Source organism: Spermophilus citellus, assembly GCF_964194105.1.
Source record: "Spermophilus citellus genome assembly, chromosome: 15".
In the NCBI taxonomy this organism is placed as follows: domain Eukaryota; kingdom Metazoa; phylum Chordata; class Mammalia; order Rodentia; family Sciuridae; genus Spermophilus; species Spermophilus citellus.
Genome location: NC_138195.1, coordinates 95,959,432 through 95,975,488, shown reverse-complemented (window position 1 = coordinate 95,975,488; position 16,057 = coordinate 95,959,432). Strand labels below are relative to the sequence as shown.

General features: G+C 47.3%; 1 protein-coding gene across 1 annotated transcript in view; it reads left to right on the top strand.

Moving 5' to 3' along the window:
- Positions 1-2,026: 2,026 nt before the first annotated feature.
- TCERG1L (transcription elongation regulator 1 like) overlaps positions 2,027-16,057 on the top strand; it is a gene marked incomplete at both ends in the record, with an annotated part of 174,005 nt that continues 159,974 nt past the window's right edge. The window contains 3 exons of the mRNA XM_081268127.1: positions 2,027-2,353; positions 4,292-4,438; positions 5,180-5,357. Coding sequence (XP_081124253.1) covers positions 2,027-2,353; positions 4,292-4,438; positions 5,180-5,357 — 652 coding nt within the window. The remainder of the gene's footprint in view (positions 2,354-4,291; positions 4,439-5,179; positions 5,358-16,057) is intronic.

The window sequence follows — 16,057 nt, the reverse complement described above, 5'->3', positions numbered from 1 at the left end:
ACACAGAATGCTTTGCTTTTGCTGAGAGCTGCATGCAAGCTGGACATTGACACCAGGGGTCTTCTGTTCCCAGCCTCTAAAACAAAAAGGGACAAATAACTCCTACTCAAACATGATGATACCTTAGTGTGGCTGTGAGACTCAGGACCAAGATTGTCACGCTACATCACATGTGTGCACACAAATATATGCACATGAATTAAGGCTCAAGCCAATAGTACCAGCCTTCTAATCTGCAGAGCTTTCTGATTTTAGGTGAGGGAAAAAAATCTTGCCAGTACTTTTGCATCAAAGAGAGATATAAACTTGCTAATTGAAAAATGTTCACATGGAGGAAAATATGGAGATGCCAGCTATGTAAATTAGCATATGCCCAGATCCAAAAGAAATCATGCCAGGTCAGGAGGAAACTAAGCAGATCAGGGGACTGAGGAAGCAACCTTAGAACAAGTGGAAAGCACTTGGGTGCTTTGGCTTAATCAGAAGGGGCTGTCAAGAGATGGAAGAGTGAGAACACTACAAGGAGACTCCGCAGGTCTGTGGGTGCGGGGGTGGGGGCGTGTCCTCCCACCTGTCGGCTGGCTTTTCACGCTGAATCGGAAAGCACAGATCCTGAAGCCGCCTTCGGCTTGATGCCCCTGGAAGGCCTTTCAGGGGCTCCCAGATAGTGCTGCTTCCGCGCCCTGGACTTCTCTGGTACAGGGATTTCCGGGGTTCATTTGCACATGGAAGTCTCTGCCCTGCTCTAGCAAGACTTGTCCCCGCTGCCGCCTTGTGCTGGAGGATCAGGAGGAGGAGACTGGGCATCCAAGGGACAGCGATCTGCAGCAGGAGCAAGGACAGCCCAGCGGCTGGGATGGGCGCCTCCTGGCGGTGACTGCGTGTGACCAGAGCTCAGCTAGGCTCCCTTTGGCAGGCGCCCCGGGCTGTGTGAGCGCTGGGTGGAGTGAAGATACTTGGAGGAAGGGTCTGTTCTTGATTCCAGACAGTCGGGGGTGCAGAGACAGCGGTCGCGTGTGGCCAATATTGGAGGTGCACAGTCCTGTGACTGGGGGAATTCAGCAGGAGTTCACAGAGGATGGGGATCATCCCTCCTGGCATGGGGAGGGTCTTGTGCAAAGGCCCTGAGGCCACCTGCCTGACATGTTGCACCATGGCGGGGGGGTGGGAGAAAGGAGTAGGGGGGCCGCCAAGGCAGAGGAGAGCCCTGAGGGCAGCAGACATCTGGATGCTAGAGCTGAATCTCTGAGTTTCAAGAGGCTGATGGGGGCTTGGGAAAATGTTTGGCAGATTTGTCCCAGAGAGAGGTCTACCTGTGCCCAATAGCGTCCGGGTGTCCACCTGGCGTCCGGACCAGCAGTCCAGTATCTCCTAGGGCTGTGCACCCTAGACTAGAATGAAACCTGGTAGAGAGAGACGGTGCCCCTAGCTCCGCCCGGGCGGTGGGACGTGCCGGCTCCGGCGCCACCACCTCAGCTTCGGTTCGCCATTGCATGCAGCGTCGGGAGCCTGGAGCCCGGAGCTGGTGCCCAGGCGTGTGCGCCTCTCCAGTGGTACGCACCGTCCGCGAGAGCCAGAGGCCACCAGCGGCTGCTCCGGAGCCCGCAGGAGGCGAAGGGTTGGGCTGGATCAGCGGGCCCCGGCCAGGCGCGCCCTCGGCCCTCGCCGCCCCGCGCGCCCTCGCCTCCCGGTGCCCACGACTCTCGCCGCTCCGCGCCTTCGGCGCTGGGCACCCCAGCCGGTCTCCGCCGGTCCCCTCCTCCGGGTCGGGTCCGCGTCTTCTCCCCGCGGCCTCGGGGTCCAGGGGTGCGGGGGCGGGGACTGGGGCCAGGCGGGCTGGGGGCGGCGGCGCAGGCGGCCAGCTCGGAGGGGAGGGCGCGGGCAGGGGGAGGGGCTCCCGGCGCGGGGCAGGGGCGGAGCGAGCGGCCGCGCCGCGGAACCAAGTGAGTTGGCTCCGGAGCCCGCGCCGCCGCCGGCCCGCACCTCGGCGCCCGCCGCCCCGCCGCCGCCCGCGCGGGGATGTAGGATGCGGGCGGGCGCCAGGCTCCCGCGGCGGCGGCAGCTGCAGCAGCCACACCAGCCCCGGCGGCGGCCGCCTCTCCTGTGGCCGATGAACGCGGACCCGCCGCCGCCCTGGGTCTGGGTGGTTCCCGGCGCGGCCGGGCTGCTCCGGCTCGGCCCCGGGGTCGCGCCCCCGCCGCTGCTGCTCGCCGCGGCCCAGCCCGCCGCGGCCCCGCTGCTCCCCGGGCTGCCCGGCTGGCCAGCCCCGGGCGAGCCCCTGCTGCCTCTGCTGCCTCTGCCCTCTGCGCCGGACCCCGCCGCCGTGCACCACTATCCCCTGCTCCACGGACAGGTAAGACCCAGCCCGCTCGCTCCGCGGCCCGCTCCCTCCCGCCCCCAGGCGCGGCCCACCCGGGCAGGGCGCTCTGGCCCCCGGCTCGCGCTCCCCCTCCCAGGGGTCTTCGCCTCCCCGACCCTCGGGACGCAGCCCGGCAGCCAGGCATGGCCACAAAGTTCCAGCTCGACGTCCCGTTCCGCCTCTGGGCAGTTTCCCTTCTTTCTCCCGGGTCTCTGGGCGGAGCGGTTTAGACCCACACCCCAGGCCCGAGTCCGTCCTGGCCACAACTTTCGCCCGGGCCCGGGTCGCTGTCCGGCGCGCGGTGCTGAAAGCCGCCGCCGGAGCCCAGCGAGGCAGCCAGCGCCGGGCTGACGCCGCCTCCAAGTTGGTACTTTTACAGTCTATTGAAAGGCAGGCTGAGGATCAATAGCCGATTCTGATTCTGGTCGGGGCCCCCCTTTCACATAGACCAGGGCAGCGCTGGGGAGAATCGGGACCAGGGGAAGCCAGCAGGGGAAGCCGGCTCGGGCGCCGCGAGCCCACGGTGGTTCCCCTCCTGCCCTAGGCCGGCTCCACAGATTCCCTAATGCCATATTTCACTTCAGGAGAGTTGGGCGTTTAAAGCTTGGAATCAAAAAGAAAAAGTGACTGTGCCTTTGATTAATGGTACAACAGACCAAGGCGGGCAGGTTTTGGCAGGGTCCGTTGTTTGCCATCTAACTATGCAGACGCATTTAAATCAGGGAATAACATGTATTTTATTCCAAAATCGACCTCATTAGCATATTCAAATGAGAGTTACGTTAGAATGCACCTTCTAATTAATTTGTCTTCAATAGTACCTGTGAGCTTTCCTAAAAGCTGTGGTTAAACTCCTCCTAAACGGCCTTTAATGCTAACTGACACATCACATATGTGGTACTGGGTATGTATTTGATGTGTGATGCGGTTCATGCTGGGTTTTATTGGATAAATGCTGGTAGCTTTTGCCATAATTCGGAGGGTTGTTGTATCCGAATATCACCACTAGAGGTACATAATGTCAAGGAACTACAGTTTTTCCATATAGAAAACTGCATTTTTTTTTCTTTTATAAATTTAAAAAGAAAAATCCAGAAAAACTTAAGTGTTTGTCTTTTAAATATTTTGTGCTATCCATATTCTGTCAAATAACAGTATTTGGAACGAGAGGGATATATTCAAATATCAGGAAAATAAAAATGCATTATGATTTTACAACAATAGATATTGAACCATTCCCCATCATTGAGCAGTGGAGGCTCTGTGGATCCCCTGAGGAGGACTCCACTAGTTTGCTCAGGGAGACAGTCTCCTCTCCTGTCTGCTCTGTCAGTGTCTGCTGTTTTGTTCTGTGCACTGTGTTCTTCAGTTATGTGATGCTTACATTTTCTTTGCTGTAGGACCTATTTTTATTGACAAATCTTGGGAAACTTTGAATCTTAAATCCTTAGCTATTTTCATTTTGAAAATATTTGCTAAGTGTTTTGTAAATGGTAGATATAATTAACATGACATGCACCCAGAGGAATGTCATAACATAGCTCTGTGCTTGCTTCTGAGACTAATTCAGGGACCCCAGTGGAACAGCCAGCAGCTCTGCCTTTCCCTGTGGCTCTTCCCCATCTCAGGGTGGGCACGTTTCTTACTGTGTCCTCCTGGTTTCCTACTTAGAAGTTCCCTTTCAGTATTGAAGAGTGCAATGTTGGCAATGCCCTGTGATGCTTCAGATATGAAAACTTGTATACGTTTCTATTTGATTTGTAAACATCTACAATTTTTCTAGGCTGAGGAAAGAGGGGATTTTTCTTATACTCACATTGTGTACATTTGAAAATTTCTTTTTTAAAGCAATTATTCTAACAACTTTTGGTACAAGTAGAGTTGGCCAGTGTGGGCTAATGAGTGGTCCCTTGTCTTTTGCTGTTGTTACAGTGGCTGATTGGTGGACATTCTCCACCAACAGGACTGTCCCCCTCTTCGACAGTGGAGTTGGTGCCCATTTTCCCACACGTCTGCCCTTCTGCTCTGCCAGCTCGTGTTGGGAGAAGTTGGATAGATAAAAGGATGCCTAACTGTAAGGTAAAAACGCAAGGGGTCTGCCTGGTCAGGTGGGCTTTTATTTGCTGAGTTGTTGCGTGTTGGTGTAGCAAAGGAAACACCATGTATTTTCTAATTCAATGATGGACCACGGAGGAATAGAGAGAAATCATTTCGGAATTAGATTGACCTGTTAAAAAAACATCACTGCAGGGAGGATGGGTATTTTACTGTAGCTTGAAGTACTTGGATTCCACACCAAAAATGTAAGATGTTTTAATTGTCTGAATAACGATTTTTTAAAATCTAATTTTAAATTTTTTTCATTTTTAAAATCTATAACCATTGAATGAAATCTAGCATTAAGCATTATGTGATGCAAGTTTAAATTGTAAGAGGGAGTCTTTCTTGTTATTTCTGCTTTAAGTTTTCATCTTTCTGATAGCTTGTTTTAGCTTTCAGATTCAGATTCACCCAGTATGTTTTGCTGACCTGAATACTGACAAAGTGATGCATTGACTTGTTCTACACCACCAATTAGTAATCTCATTGGGGTGATTTTCCACCTGCAAACTAGCTGCTGGGTTGAACGGACCAGGCCAGCATTCGAGGACTAGCCCAGGACACTTCAGGCATCTGAGTTCTGTCCTTTAATTTTTAGAATGGTGATTTATAGAGTGTCCAATCAGAATGCCCAGTACTGACCAACATGAGACAACATGAATGTGTGGCCCTTCTCACATGCCTCGTGCTCAGTGTTCTGTTTGCATTGTTTCTGGGCAGATTTTTGTGAATAACTCCTTTGCTCTGGACTCCACGTGGATACACCCTGGGGACTCAGGACTGCTCCACCTGCTCGAGAAGCCTCCTGTGCTGGATCAAGTGGCTCTGACTCTGTCCAGGCCCATTGCTGCCTCCAGGCCTCGTCCTGCTGTGGTGCTAGGGCCTCAGCCAATGCCAGGTCGGTGCCCAAATCACAGTGGCAATGGGTTTCTGTTTGTTTCAGTCATGAGTTGGTATGGAAACTTTATTTGTCATTTTAGTGACACACGTCTCTTAGTAAATCCTCTCATACTTCATTCATGGTGTGTGTATGTTTTTTAAAATTGATTGAGTCTTGAAAATGCCAGGAACTTTGATTGGGCAAAGGGAAGGGGAGGGGGTATGGGGGCAGGTAAGATGGTGGGAATAAATAAAGAAAATTTTAAAAATTGATTGAATCTTGGGGAGCTCACCCAATTTTTTTTTAAGAACGTAGAGTTATTTTTAAGATGAAGAGTTGATGGAGGGATTTGCACAGAACGGTATTTGTGGTGCTCTGTTTTTAAAGTTGGACCATGTTGTCTGTTGAGAGCTCTTAATAGGGGCGCTAATTGATCATCCCCCGCATTGGAAAGTGTTGTCCTCTGTGCTGAGGGTGTGCACGGGTGCTTGCTGTCTGAGGGCTCGGGCATGTTCTCTGTAAGTTTTGCCTTCACATTGGGGTGATGGGGGTGATGGGCTATAAATGCCCTGTTGGGAAGATGGATTTTGTTCTATCTTTGGAGTCTAGTGACCTGAAAGAACATTTGTCCTGAAACAGGCTCCATGAAACAATCCCTGGATGAAGGATTGTATAATAAACCCGTATCATAACAGGAGAATAAAATCATCTTATGAATTTTTAAATTGATTTTTAAAATCACCTTAACATATGATCATATTATAAAAGCAAATGCTGCCAATGCCAGAATTGCCTTGCAGCCCCTTCCATTGTGGAATATTTTATGACTTCAGAATTACATTATCTTCCTGTAATTTCCTACCTACCAAGCTTATCTCAATATGTGTCTCTGAAATTTAGTAATAAGGAGATGTTCCTGTGGATAATGCAGTGCTGGTGTGGGAGATATATTTATTTTCTGCTCTGTTTGCCTACAAATTCATTCCAATTTGCGATGAATCTTGTTTAGCAGTGAGTCAGGAAGAACAATGCAACTCTGAGCTTCTCGCGGGACTTGAGGATTCCTGGCTGAACCTTGCCTTGCTCCTTGTGATTGAGCTTTGCTGATTAATCAAAGCCTGACTGAGCATCAAACACTTTGGAGCCCTTTACACTAAGATGATCGTGTTTCCTGTTTAATTTGATGGAGATGAAGGATGACTCAATGGCATGTGTGATACGAGGGTGTGCTGACTGTCAATCACTTTTCTAGCATATGAAGAATAATATTTTAATTTCCTAATGCATTGGCAAGAACTTTCACCAAAACAACCAGCCAGCTTAGTTTAAAAAATGGAGCAGGTAAGATGAGTTCCCTGCTCCATTCTGAGTGTACTTCTGCACCGCTACCCATCACTGAAGGTCACATAGACGCTTTCCCATGTGCTTGCTCCTCTCCCCAGGGACTGAGTCTGTGAATGTGCTGGCCATCCATCTGGTAGGAGCAGCCTATGGTAGCTTCCCACTGATTTTCTGTCATGTGGACTTTGATGCTTACTATTATGTAGCGAATATGTAATACTTGATTCAAATAGTATTCATTAATTTTACTTTTTAATTAATCTACTTTAAGGAATACAAAATATTTCTTACTACTGGGTACAGTGGTGCACCCCTATAATCCCAGCAGCTCCAGAGACTGAGGCAAGAGGATCCAGAGTTCAAAGCCAGCCTCAGTAAAAGCGAGGCGTTAAGCAACTCAGTGAGACCCTGTCTCTGAATCAAATACAAAATAGGGCTGGGGTCTATCTCTGTGGTCGAATGGTCGAGTGGTCGAGTTCAATCCCTGATACCTCCCAAGAAATTGCTTACAAACACAGTCCGTATTGGAATAACCTCGCATACCAACCTCATTCACCGTTTCTCAAACCCACGCTTTCCCTACTCCCGTTTCTTGCTCTGCTTTAGACTTAAGAGCAACAACTGAACAGCACACTTACAGCTCTCCTTACCCTATGGGAAGGAGTGCACCTGTCCAAAGCATTTGTTTTGAGTTGAATATTTCAGAATTGCTTCACAATTTTCATTTTTTGATAAATTTCTGAATTCTTAGAAGTTATTTGCCTTTGAAAAGCATGGGTTAAATGTCCCTTCATCCAAAGGACATTTTTAAGGGGTTGTTTGTGTGCCATTAACTGCTTGACAAAGAGCTTGTATGGGAACCAAACAAAGATGGAAGTTAGGTTAAACTCTAAGCCAGTTAAAAAATCAAAACACATCATTCCAATTTTACCATCGATAGAAATTACACCTCTATTAAATTTACATGTTAATTTTCAGACATTTTATCATTAAAATCCTATTAAATTTCTATATCCTATTGTAAATTGATAAATTTCTTTAATTATAGACAAATTATTATATAACTGTATAAATTAATAAATATATACATTTAAATCTAAATGCAATATAAATAAAATATAAATATATTTAAAATTTTTTTAGTTATAGTTGGACACAGTACCTTTATTTTTAAAATTTATTTTTATGTGGTGCCTCGCATGTGCTAGGCGAGTGCTCTACCACTGAGCCAAAACCCCAGCCCCAAGATATAAATATATTTTATAATTGATATATTACATTCTTCAATCTTGTTATATACTTTTTTTTTTTTTGGTACTAGGGATTGAACCTGGGGCACTTAGCCACTGAGCCACATCCCCAGCTCTTTTTATTTTTTATTTTGAGGCTGGTTTGGACTTGTGATCCTCCTTCCTCGGCTGCCTGAGCCACCTGGATGATAGGTGTGGGCCACTGTGCCTGGCTTGGTTATACATTTTTATGTTCAGAAATAAGGGGCTTTAGAATCAGATGTATTTTATCGATCCCCTTTAAATTAAGAAGCATATTGAAAATTCCCAAGAACTGGGGAAGTGAGTCAAGAGCCTTCATCTTAAACAGGCCTCGTGGGTCAGATCTTTTCTCGGTCGACAATAGTTTCTGTGTAATGGTTGTTTTGTAAGCGCTTTAACACAATTTCAGGGATTGAGGCAGTTTAGACCACGGACTCAGCAGTGTACCCCTGGCCACTTGTGTCCGAGTTGGAGGTGGCCTTGGGCAGACATGTTGAGTGATCTCTGGGGCTCAGATTACCATTGCGCCCCCTGGTGATGTTGAGTAAGGAGTAACTGCCTGGCACAGGAGCCAGAGAACGTGCGTGTGGCTTGAATGACCTTGGAGAGCCATCTGAGATGGGTTAACTAGTACAAAGGACTTCACTGTGTATGCCTACTGGGCTCATCCATGATGACCGTGATGACCATCTGCCTTATGCTCAGATCTAGGAGGGCTGCTGACCCCTGGGGAGAGCTGAGTAGTGACTAGTGGTCATTTTCTCTGTGTTCACCCAGCCCACTGTCTTCTGGCATCTTCTTAGTGGTCATGGTGTGGGCAGCTGGACTGTCGAGGCTCCTCCCCTGCTCAGCTCGTGCTGCCGTGATGTGGAGGACAGAGCGGCCTGGGTGGCTTAGACGACAGTTACTTCTCACGGTTCTGGAGTCTGGATGTCCTGATGGGGCTCCGTGTGGCTGAGGCAGGAGGGTGGTCTTGCCTGGCCTACAGTGGCTGCCTTCTGTGTCCTGGTTTGTCAGAGGGGACAAGGGGCTCTCTGGGGCTCCTTGTATAAAGAGTCCCATCATGGACCATGCTCCTGGACCTCCAGTCCTGAGGCCCTCTTCCTGGTGCCGTCCCGGGGGTTGGATCTGGGGGCCACCTTCAGGTCTACCTCTGCTCTGCTGAAGAGCTCAGCAGTAGGTAGCAGCACCTTGCCCATCCCTGCAGGTGTGTGGGGGAGGGCGTCCTCAGAGAAGGGCTCCTGGGCTAAGGCCCCTGAGGAGGAGGGGAGGGTGGAAGGCCAAGCCAAGGGAGTGCAACGTTCAGTCACAAAGGTGTGAGAGGGGAGCCACCAGGCGGACCCGCAGCCGGGGTGGTACAGGGCGGAGAGGTGGAGCCAGGGCAGCTGAGCCTGGGTCTCTTCAGGAGGTGCTCTCCAGCTCCTCTGGGGCTGTCAAGGGATCCTCATGTCACCTTCCTGCTGAGGACCCACTGCTCTCCCAGGAAGTATGGAGAAGAGGGAGCCTGTCACTGACAAGTGAATCCAACATGCAAAAATACACAGTCTCAGCCGCGTTAGGAACAAAGGTCTGCCATGACAATCTAGTGGCTTTTAAGGAATCGCCTGTATTAGGGCTGCCTCAGACACAGCCAGGCGGGAGGGAGGGAGGCAGCCTCTCAGGGCGGTGCCTCCTCCTGGAGAGCTTCACTTGCCAAAGGCTTCTGTCCCTCCTGCTCCCTGTGTGCATGTGGACACAGGGTGACTCACAGGCGCAGCAGAGCCCAGGGTGGCGGCGGCGCTCCCAGGGGCTCTGTAGTCCACTCCCAGAACGAGAACTTCAGAGCCCTGAGTTCCTCAGAAATAGAGCTACTTAGGCGGAGAGTGTGGGGCGGGGAGGAGACCCCCCTCCACTCTGCCCAGTGAGACACTAGAGCAGAGTCCCACTGGAAACCGGGGACTCCTGGGAAAGTCGCCTGGGGGACACTGTGTGTCAGCTGAAGACCTAAGGGCTCACTGGGCTCAAAGATGAGTCAAGAGAGGCAGGGAGAAGGTGGAGCCGAGGAGGGCGACTGAGAGGGCTCAGCCAGGCACAGGGCACGCACTCCACGAGGAGGGGAAGGCAGGTTTGAACAGGACTGAAGAAAGTTAGTATAAATCTACTTTTATTTGCCTTAACAGGCAAAAGGAAATGAATAAATAAAAGACCATAGAAAAGCAGTAAAAGATGACTGATCAGTAAAAATCAGTGATTAAGTGGGAGCTGCCCATCTGAAAAGATGATTTGAAGCAATTGGAAAAGAATGCAAGGAAACTTCCGGAAACTAGCAATTAGAATATTCACAGAGAAGGACTAATTGTGACGTTAGTGAGAGAACAGGGTACAGAAGCATTCATGAGCATAAATAGCTGTGGTTGTGAACATGAGATGATAATGGAAGGAGATAAATGTGTGAACCCAGAAGATAGGCGACAGATCCATTTACCAGCAGAGTACTGAAGATGCCCAGGCGTCCGCTGGGAAATGGGGTTGATGGCCTTGTGGCTTCAGCTCATCTCACAGAATTGGATGGGATCAGCTCCTGCAGAGAAGTTCAGAGGATCAGGACGAAGCAAGTTGGTCCGCAAAGAAATTCATGCCCCACAAAATGTTTGTGCAAATGCTCAGTCATGAATCCGTGTTGTCTAACACTGACAGTACCACCCCTCCATCTGCTCAGGAAAGGGTGTAAAAGCAGAATTGCTGTTTTTGCCTGTTAAAAATATAGCTTAGCTGTTTGACTTACAATCTTTTTAATTTTTCTGCCATTATTATATCCTGTTTTTATGTTCTCTGGTTTTTTCTTTGTTTTATTCTGTTTCTGCATTTGGGTGACATTTATATTTTGTTTACTTTTGTCTATATTATTATTTGGAATTTGTCCACACTGATCTTATTTTCTCAAGCAATCACCTGTAAGATTTTTTAAAAATAAACTGACTTGAGCATATGATTTTCTCAATTTTCAAATCATGACAACACTATTAGTTTAGAATTCTTTGATAAAACATGAGAAATTTGGGGAAATTTTTCATAGTAAAATTTTCTTTTTCTTTTTTATTTTTATTTATTCCTCAACTAAGACGTAAATCTAATACTAGAACTAAAAATGATGAAGTCACATTTCAAGCATCTGTAGTATCAGCAATTACTATTAATTGCTGAGAATATATGTAAATATTTGTTAATTTGATTACAGAAATAAGTGGAAAACTCCAAGCGATTTTCTTGGTGGGAAAGAGGTTGCTATAATAATTGTAATCTCAATAAACTCAGATTACGCTGGTAAAGGGAGGCAGGTGAGGGTGTAAACTCTTCCAAATCCCTCAGCTTTGTTGAAAGAAGGTGAAGCAGTCAGACACCCCAACCAGAGTCCAGGCTGATAAATAAGTCACCCAGGACTGAACCTGGGCCAGGTGTCTACCACCCAGCAGGGAAGGGGCATAGGTTCATGGTCCGTCCGTTGTGCAGGAATCATGATGGCTGCAACTGGAGCGTGGATACCCAGAGATTGTCAGACGCCCCAGAACTCGCCTTAAGCAAAAGCCATTGTTACAGGGATTTGAAGCCTGTGGGGCAGGGAATGCACCCCTGATAACAAAAATCCCAATCTGGGACAACTCCTGGATAGGCCAACTCAACTTCATGTACTTCATGTCATGCCTGACAGAAGAAAGATTGGGCCTGTTCCCTGGGGGGAGTCCTGCAATCACGTCCTCTATTGTCCCATTCTCAAGGTCTGGCATTTGATAAAAAGTACAAGACACACGAGTCAAACAAGAGATGATAAACCACTGTCAAGATACAGAATACTGGGCAGAACTAGACCCTAGGATGGTGCTGATATTGGCATTTAAGACCAGGACTTTAAATTAACTCTGATGAGTGCATAGATTGATGTAATAGAAAGGAGAACATTTTGAACAAACAGTTGGGGAATTTTATCAGAGATAGAAATATGCAAAAGTCAAATTGCAATATTAGAAAAACAAGCATGCTTCCTCAGAATTGTGAGATAAGATCCAAAAGTTCAACACATACATAACTGAAGTCCCAGGAGGACAAGGAGAAAAACACTCAGAAAAAATATTTGAAGAGATAATGACAACAGGTGATAGGAATATAATCTGTGTTGTCAAGCTACAGATCCAAGGCGCTCAGCAAACCCCATGAGGGAGATGTGGCAAAAACAGACAAAACATATGTTTTGACACTGAACACCAGACCAGCCATAGTCTAATCTGTGATTCAAATATTAGAAATAGATCTTGAAGGCAGACAAAGAGAAAGGACACATTAGGTATATAGAGACACAGGAGTTTCATAGTGAGAACATGCACAAGCCAGGAGACAATGAAGTGACGTGTTCACCTACTGAAACAGAAGCTCTCCATCCAGAACTCAACCAAGCAAAGATGCTAACGGCAGCCGTTATGGGACCAGCCCAGGTACCCACCAACTGATGAACGGATAAAGATAATGTGTGTGTGTGTGCACAACGGAGTTCTACTCAGCTATGAAGAAGGAAATGATGGCATTCTCTAGTAAAGGATGGATTTGGAGAACATCAGCTACGTGAGCTAGACTCAGGAAGTCAAGGATTGAATATTTTCTCGTGTGCAAAGCTGGAACAAAATAAGGGTACAAAAAGGGGGTGGGCACCTTGAAAATGGAAGGGAGATGAGTGGAGTGCAGAAAGGGGTTGAGGGGACGGAGGAGAGATGGAAAGAGAGGAGAGGCAGAAGGAAATTGGCCACATTGGGCTGTGTGCATGTGTGAATGTACCATGGTGAATCCCGCCTTTATGTATACCTATCTTATAAGCCCAATAAATAGTTGGGAAGCCAGTGGAGGAGAGGTGGGGAAGTCGGGAGGAGAGAACGGTAGGGAGAAGGAAAAGGAGAAGGGAGAAGGAAAACCGGCCAAGGTTTTCAGGTTTTCAGTCCCAGGCACAATATCAAGAAGATCTGACTCTCACAGAGCCCATAACAGTAAACACAAGGAGGCCTGGGCTAGAGGAAATCATACTCCATGCCTGTGTGATCCTGTCAGAGTGAGCCCCAGTACCATGTGTGGCCATAGTGCATGAATAGAAACATAAAAATCCACAGTGAAATGTTTTCCCCCGGAACTAGGACTGAACGGAATTTATTGCCTGGAGACCAGCAGTTCTAGAAATTACAGGAAGAAATGATATTATAGCAGAGAGAAACTTGCCTTTACTCAAGAAAATAGAGTGATAGAGATGGTGAAATATTTATTTTCCTTATTTGTAATTTCTCTAAGAATAATTGTATGAAGAACAAAGAACAGTGATGTAATATGTGTGTATATGTAAAACAGGAATGCATGTCAACAATTTCACAAACACTGGAGGGAAGGACTGAAGTATAGCACTGTGGCTATCACACCATGTGTGACGTGGGGTAGTGATATTCGAGGATCAATATCTTGATAGATAGATGATATGCCTCATATATTTACATGAAAATACATGCATATATATTTATAAAGACATATCTTTATGCATAATATATATTACAATAAGACTTGCTATTATAATATTAATCATGGTGGAGCCCAGAGCAGGCAGTTGGAATTGTGAAAGGAATCATAAACGTGGAGATAAACATGGAATCATAACAGATACTCAGATCAGCTCCCAAACAGGCAGAAAACAAGAGCAAAAGATCAGGGCACAGATGGAAGGACTATTTGTAGAACTGTAAAACTGCAGATTTAAATGGAAGGTCCACACTCCCTGTTTAACCGGCCAAGGTTTTCAGGTTTTCAGTCCCAGGCACAGCATCAAGAAGAACTGACTCTCACAGAGCCCATAACAGTGAGCGCAAGGAGGAGGAGAGATCCCTTGCAAATGCTCACCCAGAAAGAGCCGAGGGGCCCTGAGGCCACAGAGGAGTCAGAATTCAGGAGAGGTGACCTGGGGATGCGGCAGCACAGCTGGCGTGTGAGAAGCCAGGGCCCAGAGCTGCCAAGGGCAGGAAGCCAAGGCTGGCCCAGTGCAGGAGGGAGGACCAGGGGCTTCAGCAGGAGACCAGCTCACCTGGGTGAGGGGCAGAGTGCAGAGCGCAGGGCTTTAGGGCCGGGCCCCTCTGTGCAGGCCGCTCCGGAGGCCCTGACCCGCGTGGAGTGTTGACGGCTCCCACGGCCTCAGCTGTAACCAAGCCAACCCGTTTTGCAGGATTAGAAGCCTACGCTGTTTGCTCTCAGACCACCATAGGATTAGGTTAAAAATCAATAGTGAAAAAAATACCTAGCGAATCTTCAAATATCTGAAATAGCCAATACGCTGAAGCCACAAATGATTCAAAGAGAGAAAACTCAAAAATGTTTTAAATTGAAGGAAAATGAAAACCAATATGAAATATCTCGTGGGATATACCTTAAGCAATGCTAAATGGAAATTCATAGTATTAAAATGATGACATTGAAAAAGGATCTACGAAATTAGTTACCTAAGCTTCACCTTAGAAAACTAGAAAAGAGAAAGGCACAGAAATTAAAACATGGGCAGCAGAAATCAAAGAAATTGAAAACAGAAATATAAAATCATGACCCAGGGGTGAGTGCTCTGTAGGACCAGCGCAGCTGACACTCTCCTGCCGAGGCAGACCAGGAGAACGAGACCCAGGGACGCCATCCAGAGGGAAGGGCTCCCTGAGCGCTTGGTGAGAACGTGGTGGGAAGGCATCTGACACGTCTCGGCAGTGAGTTCCACGCTGCGGTGGGGCCTAGGAACCCCGAGTAGAACCAGGTCTGCACAAGGCTGACTCCGTGGGCCAGCCTCCCCTCAGCAAACCCACCCAGGCAGCCCCTCTGCGACATTCCACCAGCCTTTCTAGAAGAAATCATACCCACATTTAAATAAACTGGTCCAGGAGAGGGAAGAAGATTCCCCAGCCATTTCCCGAGGTCAGTTCTCCCCTAAGACAAAAACCACGGGGATATGATGGGGGGCCATAGCCCCCGTGGGCTTCACTAGCATAGATGCAAAGCTGCCCAGTGTAATCCTAACAAACCAAACCAGCGACCCAGAGAAACAATGGTACATCTCGACCAAGTGGATCTTCTTTTTTTCTTGAAGTGTAATGCTGAATTGATATTAGAAAATCAATTGATCTTATTTATCAAAAGAACAAAGCAAAAAAAGAAGAAAAACGAAAGTATATATTTACCAAACTCAGCATCCATTCAGACAGAAAACAAACACCCACCTGTATTCTGTATTCACGGCTGGATGACTCAATAAGGTTAAGATGCCAGTTGGCTCCAATTGATCTGTGTGTATTCAAGGGAACCCTAAACTAAACCCCAGTTTCAAAGAAATTGATAACTTAATTCAATAATCGATATGGAAAAGCAAAGAGTTTGAAGGAAGAAAACCAAATGTGAGCTCTCCTATGTGGCTGATGTGATCTCTTGATAAAGGACTGGGACGTAGGCTCTTGTGGAATTGGAATGGAGAACCCAGGGATAAAGACCGACAGGACTGTGATGCAGACCATCAGAAGGGACAAGTTCTGGACAGTCAATCAATTTTTGAAAAGGTGCAAAGAAAATTCAGTCAATAGAAGGTTTTCTTTTCAACAAATGGTTTGGGGACAATTGAACATCCATCTTCAAAATAAACCTTGATCAATATCTTGTGCCACGGAAAAACTCAAAATGAAATATAGACTTATAGAAAACCAAAAGTCTAAAACTTCTGGAAGAAGACATAGAATGAAAATGTTGTGGTCTTGGTTCAGGCAAAGTTTCCTACATCTGGCACCAAAGACATGGACCACGAAAGAAATCACATCAATAAATTGGACTTCAGCAAAATTCCAAGCTGTCGTTCTTTCAAAGTGTCTTTACAAAATGAAAAGCTACATACTTGGAGGAAAGATTTGTAAAACAAAAATCTGATAAAGGGCCGGCATTCACATTATACAGAGAACCCTTGTCAATAAGAAAACAAACAACCCAACAAAAATAAATAAAATTAGTGCAGACACATCAGCCACTACGAAGTACGGATTGGAAATAAGTACGTGGAAATGTGCTCAGCATCACGCATCACTAGGA